A 16,981-nucleotide genomic window follows, 5' to 3' on the forward strand; every position below is an offset into this window, starting at 1 on the left:
GCTTCAACTACCAAAATCCCATATTCAACGTGAAGAAAACCCCACAAAACAATGTTTAAAGACGAGGGTTTAAGGATTCTCACCTCTTTCAATGTTCTCGCGACGATCCAAGTCACAAAACACCTTTGGTTGGATGGAATCTACTCCTCCTTGGTTTCTCCTCTTCCCCAAGCCTCAACCCAACTCTAGCATTAGAAAAATGCATTTAGAGGTGAGTTTAAACATAAATAGGGTTTTTAAACCCGAAATCCCGATTATGTCCCGTCATTGGGGAGGGGCGACGGGGGTTGGGTCACCCAACCAGTCCATATTTGGACCCCCATCAGGAATCCAATTTCGGTGATTTTTTGCTTGAAAGAAAAGTCTTCCAATTATTTACATTTGGATATGTTTACCTCGTCTATCAATCTCTCCATCGCTAGTCTACGAACGTGCCAAAATCATCTTTTAACACTATCGTGATTGACATTCTCTTCTCTAAAACTCTAGGAGAGATGTCAAATCATCATTAGGGTCATCCACAATAATTGGGTCAACTTCTGAAATTTCATGCTCAACTCAAATGGCCCACGGTTGTCACCGACTTAAGACCTGGGTTCGCGGTCCTAAAATCATGGATAATCGGTTAGAAATTTGGGAGATTTCACAAACATCATCATCAACCTAGGGGATTAACGGAAACACTACTGCATGCAGTGGTTGTTAAGGGAAGTGTTTTGCCGTTGCCTAGATCCATGGCGACACAGTATTCACCATCATTGTTGGAAGTGAGGCCTTATGTTGCCTATACTTTTTCAATCCTTCATACCAATCTTTAAATGATGGAGAACTTGAAGAAACACAAATATAAGTAAAGGAATGTAGAAACACACATTGAAGAGGACTTGAACACGTACAGAGGCGCGAAACATTAGTTAAAACCTCGATCTCTTGTGAATCCACCATGTAAATCTTGCCCCATTTGATGTTTAAGAGAAAATTTTCTGAATTTTGGAGCTGGAATTCAAAGCTTGGAAAATTGAAAACTACGCTCCCATAGAGAATGTATGGACGCAAAACAACATTGTCAAGCCTGGGGTTGTTGGAGGAACATCTCTGACGGTCAAGTCAATAGCAGCACAATAGTTAAAAAGACTCTGGACATGAATTTCCTCACAACCAGCTAAATGCAAATTACGAATAGTGTAAGAAGTACCTTTGCATGGGGGTTAAGATATATGATTCATATAGTATAGACATGTTCACCATAGGCCATTAGATGTGATGTAGCACCTAGATCATTGATAGTCTTATGTAGAGTATGGTAAGTTGCTAAGTGACTAGGTCAATCCCTATTCGTCGAGAACATGCTCTGCATATCTTGAATTAGTCGTCGAATATCTCGTGGCCTACCCATAATGGAACTCCTTTTTGAAACTTTCTCTTACTTCGGACGACCACGCCCCAAACACATAGGTGTGTTCGATCCATCTGGTCAACTAAGAGCCCGACCAAACACTCTTGTAATTTACCCACAAAAAGAGTCTTTACCCAAAAGAAAGGGGGAAAATCCTCACTATTTGAGGTGGCCTAGGCATGTAATTAAGGACCCTTAAACAACTGTCACCACAATTCTAGTCAAATGTGATTTTAGTCCAAGCAACAAGGTTATTGAATCCTCGGTTAAAGAGTTATGTGGATGACATGTGCGATATATTGGTTCAATTATGTTCCTCGGTTGCGAGCTCTCCTAGATGTCTCCTCCATGTGTCTTCTTAATGAAGTTTTTTTATTACCAATTACATGTGTAAAGGATAAGTCTCTTAATTCAAATTCCAATTCAAATCCTCCGTGACTAACTCTGTCCTCAACTAATCTTATCTCCAACTACTCAAGAAGAGTTTGAGTTATTGTTAAAATGTCAAAAAGTTGCTAATCGTAAACAATTTGCCATTCAAATACAAATATTTAAGTAGTCATTCAAATAATGTATGTATATCTTCCACTCACGAATTTGATTGTGGAAGAATTCTCTCTCAATCAAGTTCTTTCTCAAACAAATTTTAATTTGGTATCAGTTTCTAAGCCTTTGACCATTGTCCATGATCCTCAGGACCTTCCCTTCTCACCATGATAAGCTTGCCTTCTTCCTCTAGCTTTGCTACTACCATAGCCTCCACTTTGATTTCACCTACCAACAGTATCTCTTTCCTACCTGTAAATCTTGATTGCAGCAACTAATTCCTATGGAAATCACAATTTCTCCTCTTATTACATGCCCATTATCTTTATGGCTATGTCGATGGAACCAATCCAACTCCTCCTATGACCATCCCTAATCCCTCAACCACAATACCCACACCAACCTATGTTCCTAACCCTGCAAATTCTCAATGGTGCAAGCAAGACTAGATGATCTTATCTTGGATCATCTCCTCCCTTCAGAAAGTGCTCTTTCTCACATCATTGGTCTTTCCATTTTCCACATTACTTAGAGTTCCCTTGAATGATCTTATGCCTCTCAATCCCAAGCCTGAATTATGTAGCTAAAATACCAACTCCTCCAAATTCAAAAAGGCCACTCTTCTATGGCTGAATATGTTAATAAGATTAAATCCATTGTTGGCAATCTCGTTGTTGTTGATCCCCAGTCTCTGAACCTGATGTTATCCTCACAATGCTTCTTTGCTTGGGAAATGAATATGAATCATTTGCCACCTCTAATGCCTCTCATCTTGATCCTCTTCCGCTTGATGGCTTCACAGGACTCTTATTGAATCAAGAAATCTTCAATATCAATCAAGACAACAACTTGACCTAACTTTCTCATAAGTTAATTTATCCACTAGATCTACCCCTACCCTCTTATCGAAATCGTAGCCACCTAAACAACTATGGCAGAGGACGAGCTTGAGGCTTGCCATGTAGCGAATCTTCCCCCCCCCCCTCCTCCCTATCCCTATCGCTGATTGTTAGATTTGCAACAATCACACAGCAGTGTAGTGCCATTTTTGCTATGCACCAAGTACTAGTGTATCAAAGATGAGTTCTCCATCAGAAGCTTTCTTGGTAGCTCCTAAAACTTCCTTTGATGCCTTTTGGTACCCTAACTCAGGTGCCACCTATCATGTAATGTCCAGTGTAACACAAAAGGATACAACAATGCCTTATCATGGTACTAACCACCTTCACATTGGAAATGGAGCAAGTTTGCATTTCAAAAATATTGAAAGTGCTTCTCTATCAACCCCCCAAATGCTCTTACTTTATTGAAAGCACTACATGTTCCTTCTATTACTAAATTTTGTCTCTTTGTGAGTAAATTTACACGTGATAATGTTGTTTATATAGAATTTCATCCAAATTCTTGTTGTATGAAGGATCTCAAAATGGGGACTGATCTATTTCAAGGATCAACTAAAGTTGGCTTCTATTGCTTCTATCCGCCCGTGTGACTCAAGGATGACCAATTAGGGCCTTTTGTCAAAGAGATATGGACTCTCACCTTCACAATTCTGGCTTGCACTATCCTTAATCAAGTTCATCAGTTTTGTGTGTCCCACGCCAAATGGAAAAATTGCATAAGATACCTTTCAAGTTAAATAACTCAAGAGCCGTCTCTACATTCTAGTTACTGCACGTTGATATTAGGAGCCCCTCTCTGCACCATCTACACTACCATCTACACTGGGTTACTGTTATTATATTTCTTTCTTGGATGATTACAACAGATTTAGATGGCTTTTTCATTGTTTAGATGCAATTTTGTTTTCATGCAATTCTATTATAATGCCAATGTTTTTAATTTCATGATTCAAAATTTTCAATGTGATGTTGCTATACTATTGCCAGTAAAGATCCCAAACGAAGGCTTGCCATAAACGAAGAATTTGATACTCTCTTACACAATGGTACTTCGAGTCTAGTTCCTCATCAGCCCCACATGAATTTGGTTGAAAATATGTGGGTTTACAAAATCAAGTAAAACAATGAAGGGTCTCTTTCGCGTTATAAGGTTGATTTGGTAGCCAGGGGATTTCATTAGCATGAAGGAATTGATTATTTTGACACTTTCAATGCCATTGTAAAACCTATTACCATCCTCTTGATTCTATCTATAGCAATTTCCCAATGATGGACTCTTCACCAACTTGATGTTTAAAATGGTTTTTTTAAATGGTGAATTATCTGAAGAGGTTTACAAGGTTCAACCGCGGCTTCATCGATCCAAAGAGACCTACTTATGTATGTCACCACTAGAAAATTTTATATGGCTTAAAACTAACCCCACATGCATATTCTCACTGTCTTGGCAGTTATTTACTCTCTCTGGGATTCTCACAATCCTTCTTTGACACGACACTATATTTTCGTACCATCACAAATCAAACTGTATATCTTCTTGTATATGTGGATGACATTGTCCTCATTCAATCTAATTATTTCGAGATTAATTTTGTTATTGCAGCCATTGGCAAGGAATTCACCATAAAAAATCTTGGTGAATTGAGCTATTCTTTATAAGGGTTTAGGATTTAGGTGGATTTTCCTTAGGAGCAATTGATTTGTATATCCATTCAAATTGTTTACCAATGACTTTGGCTCTTCAAAAGCTCCAATCATCTTTAGATTGGATGAGCTCTAGTTTAATGTTGGATATCTTGAGACTTTGTTCTTTACTTCATAGGATTTCTTTTAATTATATTCTTATGGTTGACAATGGATTTGCTGACTTTCTTGCTAGGGGTGCTCGTCATTTCTCATTAGAAGGATCTTGATGGAGGTTTACCACCTTGGTTTATTGTAGACTCGCCTTTGTTGGGGTAATCTGGTAAATGTCTCTTTTAAGTCATGTATTGAACCGGTTGGGTTCATACGGTTCACAGCCTTTGTATATGATGAGGCTTGGGTTGGTTCATGGGCATATGCAATTCATTTTTCTGATTTGAGGGTTTCTGTTCTACGAGTTCTTGGAGCTCTTTGTGTTCGTCCATGGTAGTCATCTTCGAGCATCTGCAACTATGATTTGTGAAGGATCTTGGTGAAGATTGTTTGGGGCTTTTGATTAGTGGAAGAAGACAACCACTCGATGGTATTATTGGGGCTTATTGTCACATGTACCAGGTGTTATCACGAACTCTTCCTTTCTTCTCCTTCTATGTAAATATCCCTGATTATAGTGCAGTTGGATTCAATCTTAAATCCCGGAGAGTAGGCAATATTTGCCGAACTCTGTAATCATCTCAATTTTGCTTAACCCTTGCATGTTTTGGTCCATATAGATTTAGGGCATGAGGTAAATTCGATCCCAGATTGGCTTGTTAGGATAGGATTTATAAATTGTTTCTTTTCTTGTTTCAATCTAATGAATCGAATAAGTTAATCCCCGTTACCGTTCATGAATCAAGATCTGAGAACAACAGCCTTGTTTGTCTAGATCTCCAAACCTTCACTCTTTCATTTAATATAATTGCTATTATGTTTTGGCCAAAAATAATAGACCTCGTCCATCAAGCCTCCTGGTGGTAAACCTATGTCATAATGAACGTTTCCCACATTAGACCATCGTGTAGGACATGTGGGGCATGCAGTGTGCCTAACCCAGTTGCGCGCTCGACTCCCTCAGCAATTGCTCTAATGTCAACACTTTTAGTTGCCTGAACGATGATTATTTTCAGAACTCAATCCAAAATATGTTGTGCCACAAGAAGGATCACCATGGCGACTCCTTCTGATTGATGACCACCCTGAACCTAGCAAGCCATATACGCCAAAGGAAAAAAAACGAAATGTATGTGCTAACTGAGCGTTTCTAAGTGCATAAAAAATTCTCCCCGTGATACCAAAAACTCAGTTTGCGATGGGGAAGAACCTGATAGCGGGTAGAAACCTAGATTCCTCCCATTCCGTGTCACAAAAGCATATTAATCCCCAAGAATATCTGATATTTCATTATCACTGCATTGAGTGGAGACATAAGAAGAAGAGCAAATTCAAAGGAACATTCATGGAAGCAGACTATTAAATCAAACGAACCTCCGATTAAAACCATAGTCCCCTTCAAATCCACCATGTGTAGTTGACCTGGGGAAAGAAAAAAGAGAGAGAGAGAGAGAGAGAGAGAGAACTGGGGAAAGAGAAAACAGAGAGAGAGGAGGAGGAGGAAAAAAATAATAAACAAATAAAAGGAGACCGAAAAAGAAAGAAACAGAAGAATCCCACTCCCTCCAGGCTCCATTTATTTATGAAATACTTTCAAACCTCTAGACCGATGGAAAGAGAAAGGAAGGGGATCTTGCCTTACTAATAAACCGAGGTTTTTTTTTTTCTTTTTTCCGGAGTTGTGTTTAATACCCCACCCATTCTGTTTGTGTCAGAGAAACTGAGCTGGGCCTATTTCATGTGGTTGGATATTATTGTTATCATTATTTTGTGGGTTAAAATGTGGTTGGATATTAAGTTGTTCTAATCTGTTCAATACAAGTTGCATGATGAATTTTCATCATTTCTACCCAAAAAAATAAAAAGATGAATTACATCATCTTTGTTCTGAATATGTCGAATAAAAGTACCGTGTAAGCTGCTTTCCCATCTCTCTTAATCGTTCTAATATGCCCAACCCAATACTAATTCTGTTTTTTCTTTTTAATTCATTAGAAATAGAAATAGAAATCAATGGGAACAGAGAGTTAGAGACCATCATCGACTCAAAAATATCATTAAATCTCACCATGATCCTCCTAATTAACCATGGGGATTCCCTACAGAAACATCTTCAACTGCACAGTACAGAAACGAGAGAAAGGCAATCCTTTCATCTTCTAAAAACCACTCGTCACCCGCCTTCAATCTTTTGTTCTGGGGGTGATGGGGGTAGAGAGGGGAGCTGGGATGATTTGGATCAACAAGTTCACCCTCTGCACACCCTGCTATTCTCTAAATAATGATCTAATCTAAACATATCTACAAACTGAAGAATCATTTATGTATGGCTCTATTTCTCTCCCCCCCATTCAAATGATCAACGACATACATGTATGATTCATGATGAATGGACAGAGCTTCCCAAGATGATCATCAAGAACCCACTTTACAGACTCTAGGCTGCTTGGAGTTGTCGAGGATGGACCACATCACCTGAACATCCTCGTAAGCACATGCCATCACTTCTCCCTGCAAATCCACGAACCGGTTATCATGCCCATGCCCATGCCCTGCAATTCCATCGAAACCACACAGATTTAGTACTTACTGATCGGATTTTGTCAAAAAGAAACGATTTTTAGGATATCATCATGATTATGCATACCTGGTTGGGATTTCTTGTCTCTTCCATTGCTGTTGAAGAAGGTGCAAGCTTTTCTGAATGGGGATGTGATAGTTTTGACCCAAGACGCCATTAACTAATTAATTACTTGCGCGCGCGACCTCTTTCTTCTTCAAATTTGCAGGATAAGTCACCAATTTCGACTAGATAGATCTTCCAATTAATTTGCAGCTAGCAAAACTCACCAACTCCGACTCTGTCTCTGTTCAAGGACTGAAACCCCTCGATCCTTTTCTTCTCTGAACACTAAAATCCGTCTAACAAAGGAGATCGCCTAATGAGTAGCAGCGTGGTCTCGACTCTTGAACGGTTCGGTTCATATGCGTGGTGTGTTATTTATATAGAATACAAATATACAGAGTAAAAGAAAGGGGCAAGATCCGTGAGTTGAGCGTTCTAGGGTTTACGTTTCACACTGTCTTTTTCTTTTTTTTTTCCTTTTTCTTTTTCTTTTTCTTTTTCTACTACTATATTCAAAAATAAATTAATTGATGGTGTGGCGTCTTTGACCAAACATGCTTAGCATTTTAGAAACCATACACTGAACAAATTTATTAAATAAGGAATAAGCTTTCGCCCATAGTTTTAAGTTTTAACTAACTAATTCCATCCATTCAAAAGCTCAGGAACCCGGAAAAGCCGTATTTTATCATCGATATTCATAAGAAAATGACCATCGAGACCTCAACTTGAGGTGTGCTAGCTACTTTATATACAGGGTAATGACCATCGAGACCTCAACTTGAGGTGTGCTAGCTACTTCATATACAGGGTAAAACCATCGAGACCTCAACTTGAGGTGTGCTAGCTACTTCATATACAGGGTAATGACCATCGAGACCTCAACTTGTTATTCTATCATTTTTTTCCCCTCCCATTTGAATTAAAGGAAGGATTGTTGGAGAAGTAATTCATTTGTCATCTAATTAATTAAGTTGGTTTCCATGATCTTGTTTAAAAATTAAAAAAATAAAGCCATTACATTTATGAACAATGATGGTGATTCAATTAATATGCATGTGTGACATGTGACAGCCATAAATAACAAATAGCCCCCAACGCGGAATGGTAGTTCCGTGTTCACATTAATATTTAATTCTTTAAGTCCTCCGAAAAGGTTCCTAGAATTAATTACTGGTGTGTTTTTTTGATGCAATATATCTAATGATTAGATTAAGCAACTCTCCAATCCTTGTAACTTTTCTCCAATGTAACAGTGGTTAGTTCAGGATTAATAAGTAATTTATGTTATTTTATTTTTTTAAACATGAAATTTTTATATATATGAATGAAAATATTCTATAATTTCTTCACTTAGAGGTATAGATCTTATTAGATAATAAATAATTAACTAGCTGATTCGTTTAAGGGAAAACCCCCTTGATGGGATCTGTAGCAAAGACCAATGAAAGGTTCACAATTAAATTAATATGCATGTACAAAAGCATGCCTTTCTTTTTTCCTCTTCTTTTTTTTTTAGAATATTAAATTAAAAAAATCAATTAGATAAAACAACAGCATCTGATATTTCCACTCTCCTCCACGTGATTTGGTTTCTGCTGGATATAATTTAGTGCAAGAGAAGCTAAGATTACAGACTCTGTAATACTGTAACGTGCCTTTCAAAGATCTTAAAATCGAAGGGTCAATTGATTAACAAATTGAAGAGATTTTTTTTTTATTTTTTTTTTTTTTGTACAAATGTACTTTTTATATATATGGATAGGGATATTACATATACCGCTCGGTAGGAGTTGAACCTATGACCTCTCCATTGAGAAGCATATCCTAACCATCCTACTACTCCATTGACAAATTGAAGAGATTCTTTTTCCCCTTGTAAATTCAATAGCAAAGAGGGTTCGCCATTTCACCGTAGCTTAAGCAAGAGTGGGTCCTTAAATTAAAAAAAATAAAAAAAGGTACGTATTTGTTTTCAAGGAACGAAATGGTTTTGCAAATTTAATGCTAATGCTAAAGTCAGACCTCCTCGAACCCAGGAACTGGTATCCAAATCCGACATCTGAATCATCTGATAGATCGAGGCGAGGCTGATGGAGAGCTAAAATTGTTAAAGACTCAATTATGTCGGGATGACTTTAAAGTTTTAAGTTTTTAACCCCAAAAATAAAAATGTCGGGACTACGCTGACCAAGCAATTCAGTCCTGATCAGAATGGGATAACTCTGATCATATGATTGAGATTTGATTATAACAAGTGGATGTGCGGATTGAAAACGGAGTTTGGACCACTTTCTTGTTTGGGAGAAAAAATTTATGATATTTTACTACACAATAATAGTATTGAGTCGACCACTTTCTTGTTTGGGAGAACAATCTATTTTTTTTACCACATAATTATAGTAAACTCACTTATAAATATTGTAAGAAAAGATTAAAAGAAAAAATTAGTGCGGTTTTAGATAAGTCTGACCTCCTACTATGTGATTCAAAAATATTTTAGAAAAGCACGTTATTTTCTCTTTACAGGAACTGATTGGGACTCTAGAAAATTAGGGGGAAAGGCCCCTGCTATTTGATCGCCATAACAAAGCCCGCATATAATGTTTGATAGTTAGAGTGGTTCACAAGTACGGTTGAGTATGGCCCATGCTTTTTATTGTGTTGCCGAAGGACAGGGGTTCCCACTCTCAGGTGAGTGGGCGGGGGTGTGGGGGCAGCACCCTCATAGCCTGTAGAGAGTCCATATTTCTATGGGACTTAAAATTTTTTTACAGTTTAAGATTATGCTCATGAATAACTGTGGATTATGGTTTCTAGGCACTTGTATATATTATCTTGTAATTGATTATTGAATATAGTAAAAAACCTAATATTGGACGTAGTCTAACATTGAAGTGAGGGTAAAATTCGTATATATTTCTTCTTTGTTTTCTATTCAATTGTGTATACTTGATCGCTGCTCTAATCCTAACTGATACTAATTCCTGAAACTCTTTTTAGAATCTTATTTTAATTTCATAGGTTCGAAATTTTTACTCAGAAGGAATCCAAATCGTAGGAACAGCAGCAGTGGAGTCGGGTTTTGCATGGATTTCAAATTTCGAAATGTTTATTCAAAAATTTAGAAATTCGGAAGTCAAGCCTCAATGCCAAATAAAAAATATAAAAAATAAAAATAAAAAAGAAGAAGAGAAAATGGCTAAGAAACAAGGTGCCGAAGCAACCGGGTAGACGGTTGATTGGTGGGGCGGTTCTGGATCACATGTGCAATTGTGCATGCACCGACCAACTAATTAACCTCTAACCTCCCTGCCGTGCAGTGCAGTGCAGTGCAGTGCAGGCTTTTTCGATCCCTCAGTTAAAATATATATATATATATATATATATTATACAGAATTGAAGCAGTATTGTTGGTTCAGTTCATGTGGACGCGGTCAAGGCTCCGTTGCTCAAAATCCCTGCTTGCTGATATTTCAACGTTTTTACTTTCTCAATGTCTCAGTCTGGGCTCTCGGCCAATGCAACACATTGCATTCGAGGGAACAAAACACCAGAATATATTGCGTTCCTTTTAGCATCTCTGTTTTTTGGAGAAAAAAACTCTCTACTAGGATGTTTATTCCTGTTTTTCCAACTTGGATGTTTCTCTGTGATCGGGAAAATCAGGGGTGAAACCGTACTGGGACTCGCCACGTGGACGAGTGTCTATGTACTTATTTTAATAAGTGATCCAAGTCCACAGCCCAAAAACGGGCCCAATAGTGAACCACAAAGGCATAATATATGATGGGCTTTGGTCTGTGTCTTAACACACCTTTTTCTTTTTTTTGTTTTTGGTAGAACTGTGTCTTACACACTGTGTGTAGCAAGTTGCAGAACCTGGTCAATGTGTTCTAACATATAATTAAAATTTGAACGATACAAAAATTAAGACTTTTAATATAATCTCAAGTTGCAGGAAGTCAGGAACAAAGAAAAGCAATGGAATTAAGAACAATCAATTAAGGAACAGATGCAATACTATCAAGCTACCTCTTTAGGAATCGCAAGTCATAAAGCGCCATTACAAGAACACACCCTCAAAACCAACGATTCCGATAGATACTTCTCTCGATCCAGTCTAGCTATAAAATAAAGGTGTTCTCCCTGCAGATTTGTGATGTGCTTCATAAATAAATAACTCTAGAGAGGTTAGCGGAATCTGCCTCGCACGTAATATTTATCTGTCTATTAGGATTAGGATTGAGAGATTGAGAGATTGAGAGATTGAGAGATCGAGAGTGAGAGACAAGGGCATAGCATACATACGCAAATATCTACAGCAAAGTGGGTAGTAGGATTAGGTATCAATACCATACATGATATGATATGATATGATATGATATGTATATATATCTGCAGACATAAATTAACGGATGGTTGTAGTTTTGGTCTATTAATGGTCTCCGCCCAGGAGAGACCATATATGCATGAGAGGTAGCTAGGGAGGGAAGTAGCTAGGGGACGTTTCAGTATGGACTTCATTATCTTATCCACGATCGACCTTGAGCTTTGACCATGGACTTGAGATTTGACTGGATTTTCACTTGACTTACTTACCTGGCCTGAGTTGCTTTATTCCAGATAGAGTTGTTGATTGTGGTTTGGTGTTGGTCATTTGGAATTCAAACGAATGGTGAATCACTGGTGGGAAGCGATCCAGAGAGACATTCAAGAATCAATGTTAAAGTGATGCATTCATGTATCCTTTTCAATCCACGAGGTAACACAGTGAAAGTTTCTTGGAAGCCACTGTTTAAAAGGGGTTTTTTTTTTTAGAATATACCCTCGCTTCGGTCCACAGGCTGTTCAACCTAGCAAACAATTTTGGAGTTTTCTGTCGGAGAAATTGTCGCTCAAGCAAACAAGGCTCCTATTAGAATTTAGTTTCCTAATTCAACAAGAAACAAACTAAGCAAAGCACAGATGGGCTATATTTGATAAATTTGAATGATTTGTTCATAAATAATCATAACACCCTCATGGGTAACAAGTTTTGAGATCGATGAGGGCTAAAAATCCGTGGACATAGGTTTTTGATACAAGACTGAACCATGTTGAATATGCCATTCCTTTTTCTTCTATTCTGTTTTTTCTTATTGTGTTCCATTGTGTGAGATTTCAAGTTGTTTCTCATTTTTCTACTCTCTTTTCTTATTGTGTTCTATCATGTAAGACTGAGGACGAATTTCAACTTCCATCTAGGACGAATTACTTTTCCTGCTCTCTGGTCATTCCTTTAAGTTGTTTCTTGACCATTCAACAATTTTCTTTTCTTTTAATCTTCTTAGTTTTATTTTATTTTCTTACATTCTTAATATTGATTTTTGTAGAATACCAAATTTTGTTATTACGAGTAAATGAAGTATAAAGGGTAATTACAGGAATACAATGATACTATACGCTAAGGGTGAATCAGCGGACCGTTAGTTTGTCCCACAAAAACACGAAATCCGGTCGAATTAACCCTTTCGTAAGCAAGCCTACAAACTTATCAATGGTGGACAAATATCTAACAAAAAGCTGACGATCGATAGCCAACAAGATCTCTCACAAAGTGAAAAATCTATATCTACATGCTTGGTGCATGCATGAAACATGGGATTCGCAATCATGTGGGTAACCTCAATATTATCACAGAAGATAATAGGTACAACAAGAAGAAACGCACCAATCTTTTGCAACAAGGTGCCCCAAACCATCACAAGAAGTCTTGGGTGTCGACTATGTGAGGAAGAACATGGTCGGACACTGAAGCCACAAGCCAACTCAAAATGAGTCGGTCTCGCCGATCCCGAACAACAGGAGGTGAGGGCAAAGAGGAAGAAGCAAAAGATGAAGGAGACGGGTCAAAACTTTTAGAAGAGGATGGTCTCGGAATAGAACCATCAAGGTAACCTAACATATCACAACCCTTGAGCAAGGGCACGAATTGAACTTTCCATAGTAAGAAATTAGAAGAATTGAGCTTTATTAACAATGCAACGGCGACATTAATCGAAATGACCGACGGAGAAGGCACCGCAAAAAGCACCATAGTTCATAAATCCGAAATCATGTAGAATACTAGGTTTTGTTATTATGAGTAAGTGAAGTACAAATGGTATTTGTGGGAATACAATGATAGTATATGCTAGGGTGAAGCAGCGGCGTTCCCCCTCAATTATTTTTTTCTTTTTTTTTTTTTTTCTCCTCCTTTTGCGCTCTTTTTTTTTTTTTTTTTTTGTCAATTATGGTTTTCTTTTTTATGTTTGGCTCTTTTGTTTTTTTTTTTAATATGACCTCCAAATCCATAATCTCAATAATTTTCTATCATGATTATCATGAATTATCCTAATGTCTAAAATTAATTAAAATAAGGGGGACCCCCCCCCAAAAAATTCACCAAACCCACACCAATGTCGTACAATTAATTTAATAGGCATAATAGAGAGGATGTTACCAAAAAGAGCCTAAAATTAATTAAAATAAAAAAATAAACCCAACAAGGTAAATTAATTTGATAAAGAGGAGTTGGCCTAGTGAATATCAACTATCAACTACTGGTGCTTGGGCTTAGGAGGAGAGTGGACACCCAAAAATATATCAGATAGGATAGGGAACCCCATGTAAACCCCCCACCCCCTTCCCTTTTCTCTTCTTTTCACATAAATTAAGACCATGTATCCTCCCATTGTAAAGAAGCTGCATCACATTGATATATCGAGCATTTTGTATTTTTAAGTTTTACTTTCTATCCAAAAAAATATATATATTTATAAGTTATACTGAGAGGAGACCCCACCATTAGAGCGGTACATGAAATAGTGGAGCGGAAAGTTGAAATTAGTCGATCTTTGGGGAAGGCTTTAATTTAATGGCCAAAAAAAAGAGAAGGCTTTAATTCGTTGCAAAGGCCAAAGTGGATGCCAGGAGAAGAACCATACGAAATAATAAACCTCCAAAGGCAATTAACAAAGCAAAAGGAAACCTCCAAAGGCAACAAAGCAAAAGGAAAGGAGAGAACCTTGTTATTGTACTCCATCCGTAAACCCACCACTACAGGATAATATGGTAAGGGACTAAGGGTACTGGGTACGTAACAACAACCAGATTCTTTTATCAATTTTCTGCTATTTGAGATCCGTGATTCTTTCTTTTTGGCCTGGCTCTTACAGGTAAGATTGAAAGTGTATTATGATTCGTTGGTTAATGTGAACTTGGAAAGAAGGATGGAGAGGAATTTGGAAAGATGAAATAAGATTTATTCCCACTACAATATTGTACTCTGAGATTTTTAATTAGAGCATTGATTGGTATCGTCTTTGATCAGTACTGTCGTTGAGTCCTGGTCATTTACAACAACATGCAGGAACACAGAAAGAAGAAATAGAAAGTAGGCTTTGGTTTTTGTTTTTAATGAGATATTCATGTTCGTGAGGGTACTTATTTCATTTTGTACTAGGGCCAGGGTTGCCATATGGATGCATGGGATGAGTTATAGGGATCGACATTCAATCTTGTGCGTTTAACGTGTAAGGTGCATTCAGCGAAAATTTCGGTCGTCGAATTGAATCTCAGAATCTCAACCGTTAAAAACAAGCAGCAGTCAAGATTAAAATCACGGCCAAGATCCCAATCCGATAACCGAGATTTTTGGGCTGAACAATCATGCGCATTAAATTAATGTGCAAGACTAAAACAAAATGCAAGTTATAAAGCATGAGATGCATTAGGTTCCTGAGTGGATCGATTGCGGACATTATATATATTATTCAAACTCAACAGTAAGTAAAAAGATGCATGGGCAAGCATGATCATCCAATATGGTAGATATATAGGCTATTAAAGGGGCTTGGGGGGGGGTACTCACCTGCTATAATTGATCCCTTCACTCGTGCATGCATTGCCTGTAAGAGAAGGATTACAAAAACTTTAGGTCGAAAATGAGAGTGATTCACCCCTTAATCCATCCAAACAAGATTGAAAGATGAGTCCAGATCCTGTTTCCCCCAACTTGGCTATGTCCTCATATCCTCGAATTTTATCATATTCATTTCTACAAGGAAAATGACAATCATTTCCTCTCGTAGATGAACAATACATGTGCTAATAATATTATACCTAAGTATTGAGGTTAAATTTGAAAAATTAGAAGCTTTTTATTTTATTTTAATTTAATCTTCACTTTTATGTCTAACTTAATTGGAACATTGTGGTGCTCATCCATCAAAAAGAAATATATGGTCCATTATCATGTCAGGGCTAAACAGAGAATGAAACTTTCCATGCCTCACACGGTCAGATTGGGGGCAGGCTAGGGATCTCTACTTGTGAAAGACACGATTGACATGATGATAAGAAAAGATAGAAAATTGGGTTGCCAGAATGATTACAAGGGTTTGTATTGGGTGTGTTTCTTTTTCCTGTGAGATTCTAACAAGCGTTGCCAGAGAAGAGAAGAGAAGAGAAGAGAAGGGAACTGAACAAGGAAACGCTAACACCGGCCCAAAGTCACATCCTAAGTTTGCGTATTCGTTTGGTGGTATCTTTTTTCAGTTAATTTATTTCCCCCACCAATATTCAGTGGAACGAGTTTGAAGACTAGACTAAGTCTTAGGCCTCAGAAGTCGACGGCTGCTAATCAAGGATTCATTACCCCTGCCTCCTTCATTACTCAAATCACTTACATTCAATAATTATTCCTAAAAATATAAATGGATGGGATCAAAAGTTCAAAACTGAGTCCAGCTGTATTATACATTTCCCATTAAGTTATTAATCATCACGTGTACCAAAAAAGCTAGGATTATTATTATTGTTATTATTATTATTAGTTATTCATAATAATTCTTTCCTCTACTTCCCCTTCCAGGCTCTATTTTCCTTTTCTGGTTGAGATTCGCTTCTTGTGTTATGGGTTCAGAACGAAAAAGAAAAAAGAAAAAAAAAAAAAAAAGGGTTTAATTAGAACCCAAAAAAGAAAAAGTATATACAATTAAATTAAAGGGGCAGGAAAGAATACTGGTTCGGGTCTTAGCCGCCGTATGTATATAGAGGCCCATAGGATAGGATATTTGACTACGACCCCCTCCCTTTTCCCTTAAAAGTAAGTAAGAGATATTCGGGACTAGTCAGTTTAGTTGTTTTCTTCTACTTTCAATTGTGAATTCCAGCACATTTTACCCAGATGAGAAAAGTTCCTGGACATAACAGAGACAAGACGAAACGGCAAAACTAAAGGGTACGGGGACGGGCATGGTCATGCATGGACTCATGTTAGGGGCTAAAATCAATTCTATTCTAAATGTCTATCTGTGTAAGGAAAGACAGACATGTCTCAATTCAATTCTCCCTTCCTTCCTTCCTTCCTTCCTAGGTCCTCCTTCGGTCCTCCTTCGGTCCTCCTTCGGTCCTCCTTCCTAATATTATTAGTTATTTATTTTATTACTGATTCGTGAAAAAGACAGGATGCATGGTTCCTTAAGCCTAAAACAGTACGTAGCACTAAACGAGATTTCGCTACTACTGGACCAGTCACCAGGGGAGTGGATGACCTGGTTTTATGGACCAACAGGCAACCACCACCTTTTATTACCATTTGTTACTTTTGATAGGCAGAACTGCAGAGAATCGAATTCCATCATTCTCATTCTAAATTCCAATTGAATTAATTAACCACAAGAAACAACT

General features: G+C 37.6%; 1 protein-coding gene across 1 annotated transcript; it reads right to left on the minus strand.

The window, feature by feature from the left end:
* Window positions 1–4,800: 4,800 nt before the first annotated feature.
* LOC149019779 (SsrA-binding protein) lies at window positions 4,801–7,623 on the minus strand. Its single transcript, XM_089151097.1, has 2 exons — window positions 7,289–7,623; window positions 4,801–7,193 (listed from the first exon to the last, which is right to left on the minus strand). Exons 1-2 carry the CDS (start codon window positions 7,377–7,379, stop codon window positions 7,057–7,059), a joined length of 228 nt encoding a protein of 75 aa, XP_089007223.1. The 5' UTR covers window positions 7,380–7,623; the 3' UTR covers window positions 4,801–7,056.
* Between the last annotated feature and the right edge of the window lie 9,358 nt (window positions 7,624–16,981).

This window comes from Hakea prostrata, chromosome 4 (assembly GCF_041222555.1).
Source record: "Hakea prostrata isolate BN-2017 chromosome 4, UWA_Hpros_2, whole genome shotgun sequence".
In the NCBI taxonomy this organism is placed as follows: Eukaryota; Viridiplantae; Streptophyta; class Magnoliopsida; order Proteales; family Proteaceae; genus Hakea; species Hakea prostrata.

Coding starts and splice junctions, on each gene's coding strand:
- LOC149019779 (XM_089151097.1), bottom strand. CDS start 7,379: ATGGCGTCTTGGGTCAAAACTATCACATCCCCATTCAGAAAAGCTTGC. Junction 7,194..7,288: donor AGACAAGAAATCCCAACCAG/GTATGCATAATC, acceptor ATGGAATTGCAG/GGCATGGGCATGGGCATGAT.